This window comes from Tachyglossus aculeatus, chromosome 8, assembly GCF_015852505.1.
Source record: "Tachyglossus aculeatus isolate mTacAcu1 chromosome 8, mTacAcu1.pri, whole genome shotgun sequence".
Lineage (NCBI taxonomy): Eukaryota > Metazoa > Chordata > Mammalia > Monotremata > Tachyglossidae > Tachyglossus > Tachyglossus aculeatus.
The window spans coordinates 19929453-19953134 of record NC_052073.1 but is presented as its reverse complement, the minus strand read 5'-3'; the positions used below and the strand labels follow the sequence as shown (position 1 = coordinate 19953134).

Here is a 23682-nt window from a genome sequence, read left to right as displayed (position 1 = left end):
AGCAATCATAATTATTGAGCCCTTGCTGTGCGAAACGCACTGTACTAAGTGCTTGGGAGAGTACCATATAACAACTGACAGACATGTCCCTTGCCCACAAGGAGCTTACAGTCTAGAGAGGGAGAAAGAACTTAAAATCAAATAGGACAGAAAATAGAATAAATTATAGATATGTACAAAAATGCTTTGAGGCTGAGGGTGGGGTGAATACATACTTAAAGTGTACAAATCCAAGTGCAAGGGTGATGCCTAATGGAGAAGAGAGGGGAAATGAGGCACATTTTCTCCATTTTATAGAACAGTAAATCCAGACCCAGAAGTCAGGTGACTTGCCCAGGGTCACTCAGTGAATTAGAGGCACAGCTGGGACTAGAACCTAGGTCTTCAGACTCTCCATTGGACTCCTTTGCTTCCTTTTGTCTTAAAAGCTGAAAAAAATCTCTTAGCTCTTAAGGGTCTCTTCTCTAGTTCTAAGCAACTAATTAATTAGGAAACAAAGGAGGGGAGAGGAGAGCAGCTGTGAAATTCCAAAATGCCACTAGCTCTTTACTGCCAGAAAGCTGGCTCTATTTCTGGAAAATGTGGAAACACTTTCCTTAAAAAGGAAAGAATAAATTTTTTGAGAATAAAAAATTCTTATCTCTGGAAATGAGGTGCCAAAAGAGAATGCAATGAACAGTTTTCTCAAAAAGATCTTTTCAATGTGAATTTTGAACTAGATACATAAAAGAAATGCTCAGTTCGTGAAATGCTAACCCTGCTTATGAAAATGGACATGTGTTGGAAATCAAGGTTAGAATGCGCAAACACCTCCTTCCCCCCAAAACAATGTATGCGAAACATCACAGCCATTCCTGCCTATGCTTTACTGGGGTTTCTTGAGCAGGTTTCTAAACCCCCTATCCTGGGGAGCTCCACGTTAGGAAGCATGATCTAATTACTGTTTTCTCTAAAACCCCTACGAGGAAAGGAGAGGGCAAGTAAGATTAGCCTATTCTACAGATGGGAGGGCTTGGTCAGCACATAGAGAAATGACTTCCTTAAGAGAAACCTATGGCTCTTTGCTCCTCTTCAGGACAGACCACACACTTATTGTTTAGGCCAATTGGAATAGAAATAAGAAAAAAAGTTTACCTGGAGGTTACTAGTGCCATCAGGAAGGATTCCTGGATGCCCCTAGAAGGCAAAAAGAAAGATCCAATTTTTCATCCAGTTGACTAGTCTGGAACCACCATACACTTCATTCATTCATTCAATCATATTTATTGAGTGCTTACTGTATGCAGAGCACTGTACTAAATGCTTGGGAAGTACAAATCGGCAACATATAGAGACGGTCCCTACCCAACAAGGGGCTCACTTGCTCATGACCTGCAGTGAACAGATTATTTGACAAAGCAACACATCAAGGCCCCTCCCAGGGTCATAGCCTGATGACGCTAAAGGAGAACAGAAGCAAAGCGAAGCCACATTTAGCACGGGCAAGTTCTGCAGAATCTCTGAACCAGCCCTTTTGGGGAGGGCAGGGAGCAGGGCTGGGCAGTTCTCCAGGCTGGCTCACAGGACAAGGAGCCTGGGACCAGCATCTGTGCCCTAACCATCATGCCCATTCTTACCAATAATAATAATAAAAGAATCTATCACACATACTTTGACAAAGCGATAGTGTTCCACGCTTTTAGTGTGTTTAGTGTTTTTACTTACTGGAGGTCCAGGGAGACCAGGTGGTCCAGGAAGACCAGGTTGTCCAGAGGGTCCCTAAAAAAGGAAAAGAAGAATAATAATTCCCATCAGCAACTGAGTGGCCTACAACCAGACAGTATGACCTCAGGAAAAATGAAAAGTGAATTCTAGCAACTAGGTTCCTACTTTCCGCACCCCATGGAGCACTGTGGGATGTTAATACACATGAAAAAACAATATCAGAAGAGCATGAAAGAGAAAGATGGAGTTAGAGATGGAATTGGAAAGAAAGTGAGAGAGAAGACAGAAAGCAAAAGATGAGAGAGAAGTGAGACAGTAGAGAGTGTGAGAACACAGTGAGAGAGGGAGAGTAAGAAAATGAACCACTTACAGTGGGACCACGGATTCCAATGCCACCAGGGAGCCCACTGGGTCCTGCCTTCCCCTGTTGGAAGGCAAAATATACAAAAAACAAGTAAAATGGCTGCCCTCCCCATCAACACAGCAGCATCTACTTTGGCCAGATCTAGGACTCTACAGAGTCTGTATGAGTTCACCTGGGTCTAAGGTTCAAGGAACTAAAGCCGTCTTAGTTTGTCCAAGTAAGGAAGGAGAGTTAGGGTGGGGAGATGGTGGTTTGGGGATGTCTTTTGGGAGATGGGGCCTCCAGTAAATAACAAGAAAGGAGCTAGCTCGTTCTCTATTAGGTGACTGACTTGGGCAATAAATCACTAGGTGAGGCTCTATGCCAAGCTCAATCACCACTGGAGCAGCCTCTCTCCAGTTTAAGCTAGCTTCTATGGCTCAAGGTCTAATGGGCTTGGGTGGGTTGGAGCTTCACGGGGAGAAGTGAGAGGTCTGGGTTTTAAGGAAGACTCAAAGCAAGTCCCTTTTCAGAAGGTTTTTGTACTCACCAGAGGCCCTGGGAGTCCTTTACCCTGTAAAGTCCAAAGAGGAAAATGAGTGACTAGTGGGAAATTAGACCCTGTAAACTCCAACTAACAAAGCTCAATCCTCTACCTCTTCATTCCTCCATGCCTTTTACTACTTTCTCCCTTTCCTCTTTATATTCCTGATTCCTTCAAATGCTCTGGAGGAAAAAGCTGGAACTATCCACTAATTAAAGGAGGAGAGGGAAATGCTCTGCTGAAAGCAACTCAAAATCTCACTGAGAAATTGGTGTTTTGTGGCATCTCCTGGAGACATCAGTGAGAGCTCCAGCTCCTGTAGGGCAGGATCTGGAACCAGAAGTTCCTTCACTTCTCCTTTAGTTGTGTGGATATTGTTTTTCTTCCCTGATCAGAACTAAATTCTTACCGAAGCTAATGTACCCAAAAGGTATGCTCAGTTCTCGTATAATGCACATTTTTATTCAAACTTTATTGGGGATTAGCAAACATTCCTCTGGCAATATACACCTGTTTTGCTAGAATGTAACTGTAAAATTGACAAAACCATTATGCACTTGCTGGCAGAGTTGGTCAAGGCAAGAGTACTCTAACCCCAGATTTCCTTAACACGGAGTTTTCAACCCCACATTACAGGACAACTGAGTGTGTTGACTTTCTCCAGTGAACCCCAGTAGCACCATTAGCTCATCTCTTGTGAGCAGATGGCATATTGAAACCCAGGGACAACTCCAGTCAGAATCATATACAGCTCCTAGGAGAAATGACTTCTGTTTCCTGACAATGGAGTACAACAGTCCAGACAAGACCCAACTCCTTCTGCCCACTCAGGTTTGCTCTCTATAGGATCAACAAACCATAACACAGCCCTCAGAACTGGGGAGATGGACGGAGGAGAGGCAACCCTAGGCCAAGAGAAGATTCCTGTCCATGCACCGTGCCTGTGAGAGTAGGGAATAATAGTCCTCATTTTAAAAAGTTAAACACCACTCAGGTGCCACAAACAAATAAGGATAATCTTCTGTATGAATTTAGTGCTTTTCTTCCAATAAAAGGTATTCATTGAGTGCTCACTGTATGCAGAGCACTGGAGTAAAGCCCTGGAAGCATACAATAGATTTAGTTGACTCAATCCCCACCCAGGAGATCTACTATTTTTTTCCAACCATTATATCTTCTATGAGAAGTAGGGCAGGCTGGGGTTTTCCCCATCTTACAAATGAGGAAACTGACAACCAAAGTAGTTTGCTGACAAAGCATCATGTTGGCAAGGGGAAAATTATAAATAAAATCCTGGATCTCTGACTCAACTAGGAAATGTCCAGCTTCTTCCTGGATTATTCCTCTCCTCCCCTCAAGGCAAATAAAAAAAAACATACTTACCCCCAGTCCAGGTGGTCCTGGAGGTCCCAAGTTACCCTGTAGGGAAAAAAAAATATCAGTGTGAATTACAACCCTCACGTGGAATGGAGACCATCCCCTCTGCAGAGCTCAGCTTGGGCCACCTGGAGCCTAGCAAGCTATGCGTCATTGCCTTTCTCCAACCAAATAAACTCACAGCCCACAGCCACATCCATTTGTAGACAACAAGATGCCCAAAAGCCTCCTAGCCAACATCTGATCAAACTCCTTGCCTGGGCCTCTTTTAATGCTGCAAACCTAGCTGTCAACTGCTCTTTCTTGGCCAGAAATGAGGCAGACTGGGTGGGATTTAACTCTTTTGGGGCCCTTAGTGGCATAGTTGGTGTACTAAAGTGTCATTCCTCAGACTGGGGGAATGTATCATTTATTCAATTGTATTTATTGAGTGCTTACTGGGTGCAGAGCACTGTACTAATCGATAGCAGTACTGAGTTGGTGGATGAAGGGAGCACTCTGGGCCATTGTCCTCTCATTGAATTTTGACAGGATGTGGGAGCTGTATGAGCCTGGCTAGAAGCAGAGCTGCCAAGATAATAGCTTCTAAACTTGCCTTCCTCCTGGGAGAAGTGCACTCCCCAGCATGGCCCCAGTGTTCTCCAAAGGTGTCTCCCACCTCTGCCAGGCCCCAGACCAGGTGAAGACCAGTGAGACCCCACTGGCTTCAAGTCTTCTCTTCCCCCAGGCTCTGGGGCCACTCACACAGTTTTTGCACAGTCAGTGAACTTCTGCTGAGGCAGAAATCTTTGACTTTTCATCCCATTGGACTTCCTGACCCAGTTGGCTCCATCTGATTCTGGTTCCACCAGGCTCGGGGCCCTGAGATTGGTAACAGTCGAACCGGAGGGTGGGAAGGGGGCACCTAAATCCCAACCCCTGATTTCCTAAAAGTCCCATCCTACATTTGGAATGAGAAGTGGCAGCTGTGCCCAGGAGTGCTTCTTTGGGGGCATGAAGAATTACTCAGGGAAGCTTGGTGATGCAGCACCTGTGAGAGGGTTTTTGGACAGCAGGACTGGATATCACTGACAATTTGTGACTCAGTGATGAGCAGCCTATGCCTTTGGGTGGCAGTACAAACCTGGGAGAGGTGGAGGGGAGACCCAAGGGTTTCTCTTGTTTCTTGAGAAAGTTGGTTCTCGGGGATTTCCCAATTGAAACTGCTACTCTGGGTGAACCATCATAGGAAATCCCTGAGGAGCTGCCTCAACTTTATAAATAAGCCAGCAGAAAGTCATACCTCTCCTCCTCACTCCCTCCATCACCCTCCAATCCTCCATGAGTTGGCACTGCCTGTCTGGAGCCCCAGCTCCCGAGGAGACTCTGGTCTGGCTGAGGTTTCCTTGGTTACCAGACTCTCCTCCCATTAGATCTTGGTTTCCACAGTTTGTTCCCATTGTCCTAGAATATCCAGTGAATAGCAGGTGCCTCTCCCACCCCATCATTGCCCTTCCGCAGATTTTTTCCCGCTTTTAGACTCAGAAGACACACCAGGTTAGAGACATCAGATGGGGAATATTAAGCCCAAATTGCTGTTTGGAAAGCAATTTGTCATCTTAACTCTTGTCCTAAAATTATAATTATTATCAAAGTCATCAAATGCTACTTAATTAATGACACTAAAACTGATATCTGGGTAATTTCAATTCTTCTGTTGTCTTCCTTAAGTGTTAACACAGATAAACATGTCAGAAAAAAAATCATAGGTGAAAGGCAAGCTCTGAAAACAGTCAGTGACTGTTGAGAAATGAACTAGAAGAGAAAAAAACCTGCCAAGTTCCAACTTTCAAATCCCTCCCATCACCTTTGAGTGACTGAGATAGGCACCCATTTGCTCAGGACTGTTGGGGGGCAGGGGGATAGCCTGGTTTGGTCTCTGGAGATCGGTCCATCCTGAGGAGCCTGCAGTGATTAAATCAATCAATTGTATTTATTGAGCACTTACTGTACACAGACCACTGAACTAAGAGCTTGGAAGAGTACAATATAATAGAATCAGTAGATACGTTCCCTGCCCAAAAGGAGCTTACAGTCTAGAGGGGGAGAAATGGGAATAAAAGGAAGCAGTTCCACTTATCCCAGGAGACATGGTCAAAACCACGGTTAGTCAGATTCCCTGAAACCTCAGGGAGAAAGATGGATTATCACATTCCCTTCCCCATCCTCTCTCCCCCACCCAACATCCCCCGCATATAATCTGTTCCCATCCACAACCAGAAGAGGAGTAGCTGACTGGTCTTCAGGACACCAGTTGCCTACCCCATAAACACTACATCACACCAGTTAGCTTGGTTAGTTCATTTCTTTGCCTACTCTAACACCCTAACCCCAATAGCAAGAAATTAAGCAGAAACACTGCAGTCATTATTCAGTTCAAGAGTCCCAGTTTTACATTATCATGAAATAAGGAGAGCTTCACCACCTCACTGAAGAGTTTGAGTACAAATTTGTTTGTACACTCACTGCTCCCCTTTCCACAGAGGGGAATCTTAACATCTCTAGTGAGGCTGCAAGACCACATCTCAAACTCAACAGTCAAAGGAAGTGAATAGGTGATTAAGATGCCGGGAATCCATGTTCAACCCTTTTAAGAGCCCCCAAGTCAATGGTTGGTGTCCCCAGCACCCACATTGACCCTGTTCAACAGTAATCACATTATCTAACCATTAAGAAAATGGTAAGACAGTCTTAGACCACAGCACACCCACACACACGAGACTCATCACAGGTGAGAGGACAGAGAACTCCTAAATACTGGAGGAGGAAAACAACACCAATTGTAAACACCTTCTACCTGATGTCTGCACTGCCAGCTGTTTACATTTTTAAGTTGTCAGTTCAGCTGTGCCGCTTTCCCTGAGGGGGTTGAAGTAAGCTAAGACAGTGCAGTGGAGGGGGAAGACTGATCTTCAGGGATATGGAATGGATGGGCAGCATATGGAACTGGGGTTTGTTTGTTTGATTCCTTTTTTGCTTGACTTTCCAAATCACAGCTTTTGCAATTGTACAGTATCATTTTATTCAGAAAGAAGTTACTTCTACCCTTGGCCTCTGTAACAATTTGCATAGTTATCTGCCTCTCAGTGCGGTAATCAATCACCTCCTCACAAATTTCATATTTACTTATTTAGATATTAGATGGGGATCTTTTCACATTCTGTTTCAAAAATATGAACAGAAATCCAAGGGTTTTATGATTAAGCCAAACGTATTGTAGTCAGTTCATCTCTAGAGGCTCTCCATATTTCTAGTTGCATAAAACTCAACCAAACACCAGTGACTCACTCCTTAGGAACAACTGACACCTGGCCCCACTTTAGTTTTCAGTCCTATAAGTGCCAAAGTCACATAAAATGTGCAAGCAAGACCTTGGAAATGCCAAATGAGTCTGGGCTAGGCTGGGTTAGACTCCCTGAGAGTCCACCAGTGCTCTGTGACCCAGAACGGTCCTGGAGCTCCTGCTTAAATGGGAGAGGCAGCCTACCCTCATTCTGGCAAGGGCTTCCCTCAGTCAGTTTGCCTGAGCAGAAAGACAACATTGTTCTGGGAAATTGTTGGATGGCTCTATGCTAGCCAAAAGACACCAAAGCAGATTGTGTCACCTTTTTTTTGCCAGCATTACTGCCTAGGAGTAAAGAGAAACATCATTTTGCTTTAGTTCAGCTTATAAAGTAATTGTTTCATTGTAGTTGGGGGTCAAAGGCAAACAACAGAGTGCAGGATTGCACATGGACCTGTTTTGGACACCCCAAACACTCTGATGTGGGAAGAAAAATTGCTCACTGTTCTAACTCTGACTGAATCCCTAGGAAATAATTTTCAGGGGCTGGACAACCGGGACAGTGTTCCTGTGCAATCTTCCAAACTCTGCTTCCCCAAACTCTTGAGTCCAGTCCAGTTCTAGTGTTCTAAGCCCATTCTCTGAATCCCCCAGTTTGCAGGAAAAAATGATTTTTCCACCCTATAATTGTCAGCCTGTTTCTCCAGAAATCAGTGCAGAATACAACAATGGGGCTTGGTCAGAAGGTCCCCAACTTTAACTACATTGGCATGTCAACTTAATTTTAAAGTCCAGGACTCTACACTATGCTTAAAAGTTTCAGTCCTGTACACCCAGATGGTAACTGTGGGATTTGTTAAGCACTTATATGCCAAGGACTGTACTAAGCTCTGGGGTAGTAGCTTGCAGGGTAACCAGGTCAGAGACATCCCTATCCCACATGGAGCTTACATTTTGATGGGGACGAAGAGCAGGTATTGAATCTCCATTTTACAGATGAGGAAACTGAGGCACAGATAAGTTAATTTACTTGCTCAAATTCATACAGCAGGCAAATGGCAGAGCTAAAAACAGAACCCAGGTCCCTGACTCAAGCGCTTAGTACAGTGCTCTGCACACAGTAAGCACTCAAATACGATTGATGATGACAACTCCCAGGCTCATGCTCTTTCTAGGAGGCCATATTGCTTAGTGTATATGTGGGGAATGAAAGATTAAAACCATGTCCCTGAATTTTTCACCTATTCCCCAGCCTTCTCTGCACCTCAGCGGAAAAAGCCCGGGCTTGGGAGTCAGAGGTTGTGGGTTCTAATCCCGGCTCCACCACTTGTCAGCTGTATGACTTTGGGTAAGTCACTTAACTTCTCTGGGCCTCATTACCTCATCTGTAAAATGGGGATTAAGACTGTGAGCCCCACGTGGGACAACCTGATCACCTTGTATCCCCCCCAGCACTTAGAACAGTGCTTGGCACATAGTAAGTGCTTAACAAATGTCATCATTATTATTTACTCCCTTACAGCCCCTTGGTGCCAGGGAATAGCTGCCACAGAGGTGCATAAAAGTCGGCACCTTGAGGAAATACCTCAGACAACCCCGAGGAGAGATTTCTGGGCTTCCTTCCAGTCACTGATCTGAATTGCTTGTTCAATTAAACCCTTTCCATCCCTCTGCTGTTCTTATATTTACTTGAACAACTCCTGGGTATGGAAATCATACAGCGATCAGGCTCATGAATGGGTGAGCACTTAGACATTATTTGGGTTGGCAGAATTTCCATGAAGGGCTCATCTTCACCACACATTTATTCACATTTTAATTCAGGCGATTGGTTTTCAATAATGATTTATTCAGCTTCCGCACAGTTATAAGTCTAATATTTAACATTGTATCATATCAGCTCAGTTTTTTTTAATGTTTTAGGCTCTCTAGGTTATAACATGTTCTAGTCATGTTTGCCCTAGACAAAGCTAGTGCAAGACACAAAACCCTTCACACATTCTCCAACAACCTGGTCCCAGGGAACTCAGCTGAACACTGATGATGGCAACAGAGAAGGAGGATGGGAAGGGGAGCAGGGGAGATGGACAGGAGGGGGTTAGAGAAAACCAAAAAGCATTCAGTCAATCCTCTGGGCTGTAAGCGCCTTGTGGTCATGAAACTTGTCTTCTAACTCTGTTATACTGTACTCTCCCAAGTGTGTAGGACAGTGCTCTGCACACTAAGTGCTCAAAAAGTACATATGATTGATTGATTTCTGGTGTGACAATGATGCACATGTGTATGGTGCAATCCCTGCTATTTTAGTCCAGAATAAGAATTGACTATAGGAAAATTCCCTTCATAAACTTTGCTTTGCCTGATCATCTGCTTGGGGCTAAGGGAATATGATGGAGATGGGAGAGATGCAGAAAAATAGCACAGATTTTAAAAACTGGAGATCTATCCCAAACTCTCACCATTCCCAGGATCAAAGCTGACTGGGAGGTTGTGATGTAAAACTTCCATATGAAATTTCTAAACTGAAGGTGTCTGCAAAGGAATACATGCCAATGGCCCTTCTGTTGGGAATATAAAGGTTTTGTTTTTTTCTTAAACAGGAAAATATGCTTTCAAGATCCTTCCGGTTAATTTCTTGGATCGGAGCCTACCACAAGTTTGCTTACTGCCTGCCACCCTGTTGGAGTCCTAGGTGGTGGAGACCAGAATTCCTGAGAAATGCCACTTGGGAAAAACAGTTCCTTAGTGCAGAGGGAACTACATTTCTACAGTGGAAAAAGTCTTAACTAACACACAGTGAGGACATGCCCTCTCTGCATACCAACCCAGATTACCCCTACTTTCCCTTTTGAGTTCAAAGAAGTGACCTGGAGGAGATGCCGGATTCAGAGAACTCATCTGTCTCATTAACAGTAGTCCTGCTGGGAGGGAAGTTAATCCAATAAAAATCAAACTTTGCTCCCAAGATCAAGTGGGAAAGAATCTGGCATTGTCCTGCAGCAAGCACCTCCTCTTCTTTTGAGGTGAAACTCATTTTTGGCCTTAAGGGCTTAGAATCCTTTCAAGACTGAATACCACAATTCCTGCCTTTAAACACAGAACAGTGCATTTTACCTACCTTGAAACACAAACACACACACACACAAAATTCCTAAAGTCCAGGCATTACCCAGTGATTACAACAATCCATCACATGACTTTGATCACTCCCTTAGAATTGTTTCTGCCTCACTCCTCTCTAATGCATTGCTGCTTCTGGAGAAGATATTCCTAATTGGGAATTGGGGAGTTAGTGGGCTGGAGTTGGTCAGGGTGAACAAAATGGCAAAGTTTGTAAACTTACAGAGATTTCCTGGCATATACACACATTTAAAACCTACATACTCTGCCCACAGCATAACTGAGGATGTCTTGTTCCCATTTTTTGACTCTGGGATGGAGCAAAGGAGAATCTAGCATTCTATTTTTGACCCTTGTTCAGAAAATGGGACAAAAAGTCCCTTCTCTTGAAAGGTCACCTCTACCTCTGAGAACACGGCCACAGAGAAGGACAGCGATTTGAAATCTGTCTTCTAGACTGTGAGCCCGTTGTTGGGTAGGGACTGTCTCTATATGTTGCTGATTTGTACTTTCCAAGTGCTTAGTACAGTGCTCTGCACACAGTAAGCACTCAATAAATATGATTGAATGAATGAAATCCATTTCCAATGCTCCCCAGAGTCAGAGAATCAGTCTGTCAGTCAAGATATTTTTATTGAACACTTACTGTGTGAAGAGCACTGAATTAAGTTCTTGGGAGAGTTAGTAGTTAGGATCTCTGCAGGGGATGAGGATCCCTTGAATCTGCTGTATATATGAATCTGCTGTATTACCAACTGATGTTTACAGCATATTTGACCTTCTGGTTCAAAGATGATGCTACTGACCTGGTCCTTTTCCCATTATGCATTTGGAAAGATTGTCCTTGGCAGTGGTAGTAGATTTGCATTTGTTTTCAATTGTTCTTCTGCCTACTTAGACTGTGAGTCCCATGCCAGACAGATACTGTGTCCAAAACAATTAACTTGTATCTATCCCAGTGCTTAGAACAGTGTTTGACACACAGTAAGTACTTAAATACCATTAAAAAAAGTCTCTTGGTGGCATGGTTTTACCAAAGCCTTTGCTCTTAAAGTGTCTCCCTGTTCCTGACTACCTTACACCAACTAGTCTGTCTCCCACAATCACTGTCCAGCAATCCTCAGCTACTCTGTATCTCCAGAGATTGTCCTTCATGCGGGTAAGGCAATGTGGTCAAGTGGAAAGAGCACAGACCTGGGAGCCAAAAGACCTCGGTTCTAATCCTGACTTAACCACATGCCTGCTGTGTGACCTTGGTCAAGACATTCAACAGCTCTGTACCTCAGTTTCCTCAACTTCAAAATTTGGATTCAATATCTGTGCTCTCTCTTACTTAGACTGTGAACCCCATGTGGGACAGGGACTGTCTCACTTGGGTATTGTATTTACCCCAGTGCTTTAAACAGTGCTTGACCCATAGTAATCACTTAACAAATACCATTAAAAAACAGGGAACAGGTCTACCCAACTTTGTTGTATTGTACTCTCCCAAGCACTTAGTACAGTGCCCTGTAAATACAAAGTGCTCAACACATATTATTGATTGATTTATCTTGAATTTATTTTTTCAGTCCTCCTTGCCTGTATTCTCTCTGCTTCAGTTCACCATACAGCAATTGCTTTGTTATGGCTGAAATCCACTGACTACCACCTAACTGTTAAATGCTGTGCCCAGAGATGCTGCTCTTGACTTTCGGTCTTTTTTTTCCCAAGGTATTTGTTAAGTGCCACCTATGTGCCAATGAGTATTCTAAGCGCTGGGGTAGATATAAGTTCTTTCAGGTTGGATACAGTCCCTGTCCCCGATGGGGCTCACACTCTAAGTAGGAGGGCATAGGACTGAATCCAATTTTACATTTGAGAAAACCGAGGCACAGAGAAGTGAACTGACTTGCCCAAGATCACATAACAAGCTATTGGCAGAGGCAGAATTAGAACCCAGGTCCAACACTGCTTCTCTAGCACACTAAACACTGACTGCAGCTAAGAGTAACAGAGGCATCCTCAAACCTTCCAGTCTGCAAAACCTTTTCCCATGACATCTGGTGCGAATGAAAGAAGTTTCAAGGGCAGTGTGGTCTGGGGCCTGTATTTTATATTTTTACTTAAGTTTTATTTGCCATAGCTTAATTTATTAGGTGTTAGGAAGCCCCTAAAAGTTCCCTATACAAAGATTCTTGGGAGCTTCTCTCCCCAGATCTAAAGCCACCCACATCACCATGGATACTGGTCTTTCCCCACACTGACCAGCAGATATACACTGAAGCAAGGACAATCTGTTCTTTGCCACAGCTTGCAGATTCTGCCCCTCTGGGTCTCTGGGAAGGAAGACAGATGTCGGAGTTGTGGCATCACATGAAATTAAGGAATTTCAGCAATTGAAGCCCAAACACCAAGCTGAGGTAGTACAGCTAACAAGAACCAGATTTATTCTGGCCATCCTGAAATTCATTAACTCTTCTAGAAATTGTAAGTCTGATGCAATTTCTTTCGAAATAAATGAAGAGTGTAACTTACCCTTTCTCCAGGTGGGCCTTTGTGACCTGGGGGACCATCATGACCTGGCAAACCCTGCAAAGGAAGATAGGGGAGTGAGACACAGAGACCAGGGAGAGAGAGGTGTGTGTGTGGATGAGGGGGGAGGGGGTCTAGGGGTGGGGTGGGGGGGAAGGGGAAGGAAAAAGAGATTCAACAGATCAAATGGACCCTTTATTCTGGTTTGATATTTTCCCAACCAGTTATTTTTGTACTGCCCAACCTGATACAGGAGCTAGGGGCATATCTATGTGGATAGCATCAAATGAAAAACAAATAAAATACTATTCAAATGAGCCATCTACTTATTTACTAGAACAAGTAAGGCACCTATTTAATGGGGCAGCTGTAGAAATTTAACACATCCTTTCACACATCTGCCAAGCTAGCTCTCTTCCTCCCTTCAAAGCCCTACTGAGAGCTCACTTCCTCCAAGAGGCCTTCCCAGACTGAGCCCCTTTTTTCCTCTCCTCCTCCCCATCCCGCACCCCCTTCCCCTCCCCACAGCACCTGTATATGTTTGTACAGATTTATTATTCTATTTATTTTACTTGTACATATTTATTATTCTATTTATTTTGTTAATGATGTGCATCTAGCTTTATTTCTATTTATTCTGATGACTTGACACCTGTCCACATGTTTTGTTTTGTTGTCTGTCTCCCCCTTCTAGACTGTGAGCCCGCTGTTGGGTAGGGACCCTCTCTGTATGTTGCCAACTTGTATTTCCCAGGAGCTTAGTACTGTGCTCTGCACAAGGTAAGCGCTCAGTAAATATGATTGAATGTATGAATGAACTTTAACACTGCCAACTGCATTGGACTACATGGCAAACCTTCCAAACAGTGCCCACTGTATAACACACACCATTGCTACAGAGTGTATTTAAAAGAAATCATAAAATTCCTTATAGGCTAGTCAAGGGTTAATTTGTGCTCTCTGGCTTGTAGAGGAAAATAAAGTTGAGAGAAGTTGGCTAGTGGAGTCAGATCTGAGCGGATGCAGATTTTGAGTTAGACACCTTCTGTTTACACTTTGCTTCCTGTGCTGAAATTTTCCACAGCCAAGTTAAGATTGGAGAAAAAGGGAAATGAGTTAATGGGTTAGGAGGGAGAGAAAGAGGGGGAGAGAGGGAAAAGAAAGAGAGAGGAACAGAGCACATTGAGCTTTCGACCTACACCAGCAGCAAAATATTCTCAGTAGGGAAAAATGAAACGGGAGGAAGGTGAAAGATGCTGGGAATGGTGACTCTTCTCTAGGGTCTCATGCTACTAGAAAGCAAACCAAAACACACTGTGAAGGAATTGTCTGAGCACTGAAACCCCCAAACCTTGTCTATGCCAGATCTTGGCTTGTGTTTAAAACAAAGTCTAGGGACGGGCACTCTGAGGTGGTGGGGGCCAAGCTGGGCAGGGGTTGTGTCATCTGGCCCCCACCCCCTAGCTCTTGCTATTTGCTATCTCTCTGGGTGCCAGCAACAGTAACCCCACTATCTCTTGTGGCCCTGGCACCATCTTGAGTGGTTAGCTGGTCACATGCTCCTTACCCAAACCCCACACTCTGAAAAGTCCATTTGCTATGGGAGCAGCAGGGACCACAAGCATTTCAGGTAGAAAGTGGGTCAGTTTTCTGGGGGGTGGGTGAGTACTTTCAACGTTGGAAAGGACCAGACAAAACAGAAGACAGTGTTGTTGGATTAAACTGAAAAAAGAAAATTCAAGTAGTATTTATTTGCACGTGGTACAACAACTCACGCTGGAGAAATTTTGGGGACTACAACAATGGGAACAGGATACAGTGGATTTAACTTTCCTTGATCATTCGGATAATATAAAAATAATCTTGAGACCCATTTAATCCAGGATTTAAGTCTCTCCAATTGTACCTTTTCACAAGAGCTGATTCTGAGGAATAAAACGGGGTGAATTAAGGTTTACCTCCCTGCCTTGGCTGCCTGTGTAAACCTTTGGGAGAAAGGGAGATGGGATCTGGAGGGAGAAACAGCAGCAGAGAACCTGGATAATAAGCAGGGTAAAATCCTGTTTTTTCAAAATATGTTTCAATTGTCACCAAATTTCTGAAGTTCTACAATGACCATCATATTTCATCATTACTTAGGGCAGAAAATAGTCAAATCTTCACTCCTGGGGAAGGACAGAGAACAGGTACTTGCTATAAATGGTTCTCGCGCACAAAAGAAGCACCTCATCAGGAAACAGCAAATTAAACTTCATCTTATTCACTCACAATCAATTTGCTCAGAAGTTCAAAAGAGAAATTCAACTCAATAACCACATCTACTCCTTCAGCAAAACTTTCCAACCTAAGATATGTTCAAATGTTTGAAAGTGTTTAAGAAGAGTTTCCAATACTTACATCCACTCCCGGGAGTCCTGGCAGCCCTGCATCTCCGGCCTTCCCAGGCTTCCCTGGGGTACCTTTAGGCCCCTGAATGAGATTAGAAAGTGGAAATAGTGAATGTCATCAGTCTCAAAGGCTCTGTGCTGCCTTCCCATCCTATCCCAGCAAGGGAGAAAAATGCACTTGGAACACCACGGCCCAAGACATCCAGGACAGTTTGGTGAATTAGGAGACATTTAGCCTGAATGGCTAAAACAGCCCTCTTCTATTTGAAGTGACACTCTGAAAGCTATTTCTCTTGAGTTTTCCTGCAGTGTCAGATGCTCTGGAACTTCCCTATTAGGCAAGCATCAAGAGGCTGGAGGACCAAAAAGTCCATGGAGGCTGCAGACAATTTTATTTTAATCAACCCAACAAGATGGCAAAGGTTCCAAAGCCCACTGCTGCTGCTATCTATAATTGGAATTCAATAAGGTTTTCACCATCAAAATATGAGTATTAATTCACCCAAATGAATGTGGGGCAATAAAGTTATGGATGAGGAACTTACCCTGTCCTGTAGCTCATCAGGTAAAATATCAAACAAAAACCAGAATCCAAAACCAGTTACCTCAAATGGAAGCCTCCTTTCTTTATTCCTTTCTTATTTTCCTTACCTCCATCCCCGATCTTTATGTGTCCCTTCTTCCTTCTTTTCTCCCCCTTCCTCCCCCCACTCTGTCTTGGGTTCTTGTCCTAGAACTGGAATCTCATTTCTTGACAAACCCTCTAGCCCATTAAGGGGCAGGATAGAAATGACATAAAATTAAAGAAATCCTTTCCTCTTCAATCTCCCTTCCCATAAAGATGTATTTAAAATATGCCACCTGATGTCAAACAAAGCAGGAGCTGAATTTTCCATTGCTACTGGTATTTATGCATGAGTTTCAACTTTCTAAGACCTGCCCCAGATATCCAGCTCTCCAGGTTCCTCCACAGTCCAAATACCACAGGCTGGCCAAGCCCCAACTCCAGAGATGCAAAGAATCTGCTCTCAAATCAGTTAACTTGGGAAATACTTACTGGTGGTCCAGGCAGACCAGGTGGACCAGCTTCTCCCTGAAACAAGAAAACAATGCCCCCTGAGCAACAAAGCAATATACATTCCCATATACAAACAGAGTTCCCCACCTGAGGGCCCCACATTTCCCCATGTTCATTGCCACAGCTCTGTTCACTATTTCACTCTCAGGAAGCAGCAGTGGATTAGCAGAGAATCAATGAGAAAGTCCAGTCAGACTCAATCATGAGGCTCATTAGAGACATCAAAGCTCCTGAAGCGTTTCTACTCACCTTTTCCTGGAGACACTGCTTACGTCTGGCAGACGCAGGGATCTGAAGCTCAAATTCCAGTTTATATATTGCTAAGATTTATTTTCATTTTAACTTTTACCCTAAGACTTTTTATCAGAGACACTGATCTTGGAAAAATAGCCTGGCATGACTGATTTATTAGACCAACTTAAGCCCAGATCTCCTGTCAAAACTTTATAAATCTTCTACTTGTCTTCATTGTTCCCTTAATTACAGGGCAAAGGCAAGGATATTACAATAGCTCAGAAGAGTGCAGAGTTCTCCAATCTCTGGGAAACCCAGTTGCACAGGCTCAGAAAGGACCTCTTCATAATAATAGGGGCAAAAAACAGATACTGCCTCAAATGCTGCCCCATACTTTGGGTGGCATTTTAGCAAAGCCTCTAGGAAACTGATGCATTAATACCCTTTTCCTATTCTTTAGATATGCCTGCCTTGAGGAGCAAGTCAGTGGGCATTAGAAAAAGATTGACAGACGCTCCTCCCCATGATAAAGCTACCAAAGAGCCACCTCAGAGCCGAAGTAGGGAACTTGGAAACAAAAGGTGGGTGGGATCCTAAAACAGGACCTGGGATAAATGTTAGGATAGTTTTAATGGTACTGCAGATGTCTCTGGGCTTGGATTCCAAACCTACAAAGGAATTTTCTACTTTTGAGAAAGGAACAAACCTTTGAGTAGGTCTGAAAGAGAGCATCGAAAGGCACCCATCAGAAAATGAGGGTATCAAGAAAAATGGTCAAGAAATAGTCACAAGGTGAGTCAAACTCCCCTCCCCTGGATAGAAGAGATAAATTGTACAAAATTCTCCTTTTGCCAAAGGACGTTCTCGTGCTATTCTGAGGTTTCCCTCAACTCTGCTTGGTGACAGCTCGACACAGAATGAATGCAAGGAAAATCCGGGAACCAACACGGTTGTAACAAATTAATCACCACCCCTATTAGTAGGTATTTTTCCTCTTTATTAGGGGACAAGAGACTGCACAGTGTTATCCTAGCTCCTTGTTCAGTTTAGTTCTCTGCAGTCTGTTCAGCACCATTCTTCTCCATCTTACCCTCCAAACAGCTTCCAAAAGGGGGATACTGGTGAGGGCAATCTAGGTGAGGCAGGACATTTGGCTGAGTCACTATTCCTTTTTAAAATCAAGAGCAGTGGCAGAGTTGGAAAAGCTCCATTGTTTCTGAATTTTCTCTTCCACTATTAACAGGCAACGTGATTTACCAAAACTAACTACAAGTGGTTGAGCCAGAGGCTAAGTACACAAGACTACAGAAGAAAAAAAAATTAGAAACAAAGTCAAGAAATCCACACATTTAAGGCTGAGTAAAATGATCCCATTTCCACATTAGCATTTACCGACTGGAAAGAAAATGGGAAATCTCAGGGTCAACAATGAAATGTGTGTTTCTCCCTCCATTCCAGAGCCTGAAAACTCTGCATATAACCAACAATATATGCTTTGGGCAGTAGGTACAGGCAGATCATACCGGCACCAGGCAGAAGAAAAATTCACTTTGATGCAAAACTCTGATAAAAAAGCATCAGTGATTATGGGAAGGACCTAAACACCAGCCCTGAAATGGAAGGGAGGGAGCAGGATTGAAATTCATCCACTATCATTGGCTTTCTCCACAAGATCATCCTCCCATTCCTAATCTTCGATTCTAAAGTCCCCATTCATCCACAATATTTATTCCTCCCCAAACGAAAAGCTATCCAATATGCCAGAATCAAACCACAGCACACCAAAAGGGCATTAATCAAGCCACAGCCTATACATAGCAGGCTCCCTCTCCCTGATCACATATTGGACTTTGTTTCACTGTACAGGGCTACAAATCCATTTCTTCTTTCAAATATTTGAAACAGATGGCAGGAAAAAGATACCGTCTCTACCACTGAACTTTGGAATTGCATATCAGGTAGCTTGTGATCCTCTAGAAGGCAATGCAGGAAGAGGCTTCCCTCATGTCCCACCACCTTCCCCCTATTTAACTAGGGGTAAATTATATCTGAAGCACCCCAAATTGCTGCCCACTGTTCCCTCCCCCTTTCTTCCTTGCCAAGAAAAACTCACATCTATCCCATCCTTGCCGGCGGATCCTGGAGGCCCTTGAGGTCCTGGAGGTCCGCGGGGTCCAGCTCTCTGAGAAGAAGGGAAGGAAAGGAAAACAGAAAGGTGGCATCAGGGATACACACTGGCAGGAGCAGATCATTCCCTATAGCAGCAGGAAACTAGCAGGGGCCAAGTTTAGTCCAAATCCCTCTTAGTTACGACTCATCCATCCCCCACAGACACGAGTGAAGCTGCCAACAGGTTTGAGTTGAGATGGGCATTGTCTTTGTCTCCTTTCACAGTAGCCACTGGAGCAACACGTGCACAGAATACAAACTTATCTCTGGTAAGAGTACCAACTTAAAAACAATTCAGTTCAGGCATCCTGATGTCACTCAAACTCTGGCAGACAGCAGTATTAAAATGAACATAAGCATTGTGTATTGAAGCTGGTTACAGTACTGATGGAGCTCCAGGGAAAAAGAAAAAAATCCGGGATTCAGTTATTCATGTGTTGGGGGGAAAGTCTGAAAATCCAGCACAATGATGCCTGTGTGCCCTAAAAAAGGTTCCTCTGTGAGTGAGTACAGAGGTGGTGGGAGGTTGGGATAGTTTGTTTTTGGTTTCTTTTTCCTTTTAGTTCTGTAAAAAGTCTGCTCTACTGAGTGGGCTCCAGAGAGTAACCTGCCCCACTAGGGTAGAGGAATGCACAAAGATTTCATTGTTGAGCTTTTCCTGTCAGAGTCAGAGCTGTGATCTCAGAGCTAGCTTTAAGAACTCCTCACTTGTTTAGGTTATATTCTTATATATATATATATATATATATATATGTGTGTGTGTGTGTGTGTGTGTGTGTGTGTGTGTGTGTGTGTGTGTGTGTGTGTGTGCGCGCGCGCGCGCGCGCGTGCGTGTGCATATATTAAGTATAATGTAGTATACTAATATAATTGAACACTAAAGAAGGAGATCTTCAGTGAACTGTTTGCCAAAGGTTCCAAGTGAGATATTAAATGAATCACCAGTACAGCGATATGCTATCCTAGAGTTTGGGGGAGATTGCTTCTATATGCTAAAAAACATCTTTGCAAGAGAGGAGGCAGCAATAAAATGGGTGATTAACCTCTTCCTCCTTCCAGTGAAAGGACTGAAAAAACCCCAAAACTTTTCTGAAGTATTTTGGTAGAGCTCGGTTTTCTATTACTGTTAAACACAGATTCCAGGGAGCAGTATCTGGATCTCTGCATAACCATTAAAAAAGGTAAGCTAGCCTCTGTAAGCTTGCCAAATTCCAGAGCTGCACTGCATGATTTTTCTCCATCTGCTGAAAAACCCGAAGTAGGTGAAAATGCCACCTCTGGTATTACTGACTCCCTGAAAGCCGGACTGAAACTAGCAAACACGCTATTCACCTAATTTTTTCCCTTGGCTTTGACCATTTTAAACAGTGAGAGGGTCTTACCTGAGCTAAGGACGTTGCTAAAAGTTGACAAAGAACGAGTAGCCCCAGGGCTGAGAATCCAGCCATGGCTTCTGGGCTGCGCCTCACAGCTCTCCTGGATTCTGCACCACTCCCTCCTCCGCTCCTGGTTTCAAGGGAGCCCTCTTCCACCTCTCAGCACCCCAGCCAGCCGAGTTCCCTCTGCTGCATCCAGAGAAACATGAGTCTCCAGCTGGCAGCCAAGAGGAGCGGAGCTCAGGAACAGAGTCCAGGTTACTGAGGGGGTTGAGGGGGAGGAAAGGGGGCAGTCCAGCCAGCTGAGTGACATCTGCAGCCATGAAAGGAGACCCATTCACACTCTGGACAGAGAGACAGTATTCAAAATTGCAGTGGCCCAGTGTGGAGTGAAGGGTGTGTCTCTCTCCTCTGGGGGTTGGGGTGATGGCAGGGAAAAAAAGCCAGCCCAGCAGTTACAAAGTAAGGCACCCAACCTATAGCTTGGGAAGCAAATGCTCAACGTTTTTTTCTGGACTCAAAGAGTAAGTGAAAACTTTCTGTCCGCAGTCTTGAAGCAGTGACTCTCTAGGGTGAGACCAATGACTCCATTCACCCCCAACTAAAAACTCCTTATTCACCCCAAATACACATGGCTCTCCTGAATCCAAGAAATACCAGCCAAGGTGCCATCATCCCCAGAAGAGCATCTGGGAACGTTCTTCACCAAGCCATGTAATTGGAGAGAAACCCAAGTGTGGCAAGAGAGAGAATACCTGTATCTGGTAACTGTATCTGTATCTGTAACCGTATCTGTGTGCTCTGCACACAGTAAGCGCTCAATAAGTACGATTGAATGAATGAATGAACTTTCCTGGGAAAAAGAAATGTTATCTTCTTCAACACTTACATGAAGGTAGCTTTTCTCTAGGATAATGAAACCATCCCAAGTAAGGGAGAAATGAAATCAAATGCAGTTTTAGGAACTAATTTTGTGACAAATCTGTTGCCCCTTTATTGCTTCCTCTGGAGGCAGAATTGCAGTTAAACAGAAGCAGTGTGGCCTAACAGAAATAGCAAAGGACTAAGAGCCAGAGGGTCTGGGTTCTAATTCTGCCACCACTATTTGTTTTATGATATTTGTTAAGTGCTTACTAAGCGTCAAACACTGTTCTAAGTGCTGGAATAGATACAAGTCAATCGGGTCGGACACAGTCCCTGTCCCATTTGGGGCTCACAGTCCAAGTAGACTCATAATAATATTAGTAATGATGGTCTTTGTTGAGCTCTTACTATGTGCCAGGCACTGTACTAAGCAGATGAGGCAATTGAGGCACAGAGAAGTTAAGTGACTTGTTCAAGGTCACACCGCAGTCAAGTAGCAGAACTGAGATTAGAACCCTGGCCTGGCCTCTGTCCACTAGGTCACACTGCTTCACCACTTACCTGCTATATGACTTGAGACAAGTCACTTAACTGAGGTATAGACAAGTTCTCTCATCAGAAGAGGCAGCATGTCCTAGAAGAAAAAGCACAGGCCTTGGAGTCAGAATGACCTGGGTTCTAATCCCAGCTCTGCCACTTGTCTGCTGTGTGACCTTGGGCAAGTCAATTAACTTCTCTGTGCCTCATCTGCAAAATGTGGATTAATACAGTGAGTCCTGTGTGGGACAGTGCCTGTGTCCAACCTAATTAGCTTGTATCTACCTCAGTGCTTAGTACAGTGTCTGGAACATAGTAAGCACTTATCTAGGAAAAAAAAGTAAAATGGGAATTAAATCTCTTCTCCCTTCCCCCTAGATTGAGAGCCGTATTTGTGTCTGACCTGATTATCTTGTATTCTATTCCAGCGCTTAGTACACTTAAATACAAGTATTATTAGTATGAACTTTATGATCCTAGGGAGATCTATGTACACCAAAGGATGGAAAAGTGACCATTTTTCCATCTTACTTGGCCTGTTGATCAAGGAACACTGAAATATAAATAGATCCTCAGAGGAATTACATGGGCTTCAGCAATAAAATCTCAAGGGATAGTGACCAAATATCTCCACCTGTAAACTCAATAGAGAATTGATCAATTAATCAAGAAATTGTGTTTCTTGAATTCTTACTGTGTGAAGTACTGTACTAGGCCCTTGGGAGAGTACAACACAGTTGGTAGACACGTTCCCTACCGATGTAATCAATGGTATTTATTTAGCACTTTGTGCAGAGCACTGTACTAAGTGCTTGGATGAATATAACAGATCAATATAATCAGGAATTCTGGCACATTTTTTAGGATGCTTTAGATGAGACTTTTATATAAGGCCTACAGATTTCCAGTCCATTGCATTTTAGAATTGCCAACTGTTTGAAGGTTTTCATAGTTGAGGCAAAGAGAATCTTCATAGTTTTTGTTAAGGTCCAATTACCATGCTTGACTAAAACACAACTTGAATCAATTCCAGTAAACTCTCAATTATCTGACCCTACAATTGATCAGGTAAATAGGAGAACCAGAGGCCCAGGTAATTTTAGGAAAGATGTGGGGCACTGAAAAGGATTCATTCTCAGCTGATACACAGGGCTTGGGTTGGCCAGCTGACTTCCCATGTTGCTTCTGTAACAGAGATCAGAGGCTTTGAGGCTTGGGTGTATTATTTTAAGCTACCATTCAAGAAATGTGTGTCCTTCCTCCTGATTAGTTGCACATCTGGCACTGTGACTCACTGAAGGTGAGCAGGCAATCATGACGAGGGATTCCTACCACCCACATAGTTGCTGCCTTGATTAATCAAATGGAACTTTCAGCCTTCCTCATGGGAGTAGTGCAGAAGGACTAGCTGGGTATCCTCAAACTGGATCCAGAACTAGGGCGAATGGATGCTCTTCAATTAGACATTAAAAAAGGATCACAGAGGTTATCTCCCTGGGTGTATCCCTGTGTGCAACAGATATGGGACAGAAGAAAGAACACACACAGCATATCAGTTGACCCTTGAAGGCATGGTCCATGTATCTTACTCAGCTATGCTCTCCCAAGGGGGTGGGAGACAGTGAGAGGGAGGGAAGGAGGGTGGGAGAGGGAGAGAGAGAGAGAGAAAGAGAGAGAGAGAGAGAGAAAGCGAGAGAGAGAGAAAGCGAGAGAAAGAGAAGACAGAATGTGCTTGAATGTGGTGTTTGTCATAAGGGCTAACTGGATAGATTGGGTGAAAGTAGCTTCCCCTGTTCCTGTATCCCTAACTTTGAGTGAAGGCAGGCAATTCACTAGTTCTTGCCAAAATGTGAATGTCATGAGATGAGCCCTAAACACTACTGGATACCAGTTTGTTAAGCTTCAGGTAGCTTCAGCGTCATTTCAAATGGGAATTTCACTAAGGTCTCCTTTTAGTGTTTGATGTGTTTGTGTTCTCTGCAGAACCTGCCAGAGCCTGCAACGATGAATGCCAAAATCCGATCCTTTGTCATAACTGAAGCAGCAAGATGCCTGCCATCAAATGTTCAGTTAAAATTATATTAATCTCCAAATCCAAAGATTGTGAGCCCCA

General features: G+C 43.8%; 1 protein-coding gene across 1 annotated transcript in view; it reads right to left on the bottom strand.

Moving 5' to 3' along the window:
- Positions 1-20381, bottom strand: part of COL9A3 (collagen type IX alpha 3 chain) — a 51279-nt gene extending 30898 nt beyond the window's left edge. The window contains exons 1-10 of the mRNA XM_038750032.1: positions 20175-20381; positions 18737-18805; positions 16369-16404; positions 15322-15393; positions 12928-12981; positions 3975-4010; positions 2598-2621; positions 2075-2128; positions 1705-1758; positions 1135-1176 (exon numbers count right to left, since the gene is read on the bottom strand). Coding sequence (XP_038605960.1) covers positions 1135-1176; positions 1705-1758; positions 2075-2128; positions 2598-2621; positions 3975-4010; positions 12928-12981; positions 15322-15393; positions 16369-16404; positions 18737-18805; positions 20175-20240 — 507 coding nt within the window. The 5' untranslated portion in view covers positions 20241-20381. The remainder of the gene's footprint in view (positions 1-1134; positions 1177-1704; positions 1759-2074; positions 2129-2597; positions 2622-3974; positions 4011-12927; positions 12982-15321; positions 15394-16368; positions 16405-18736; positions 18806-20174) is intronic.
- Positions 20382-23682: the final 3301 nt, after the last annotated feature.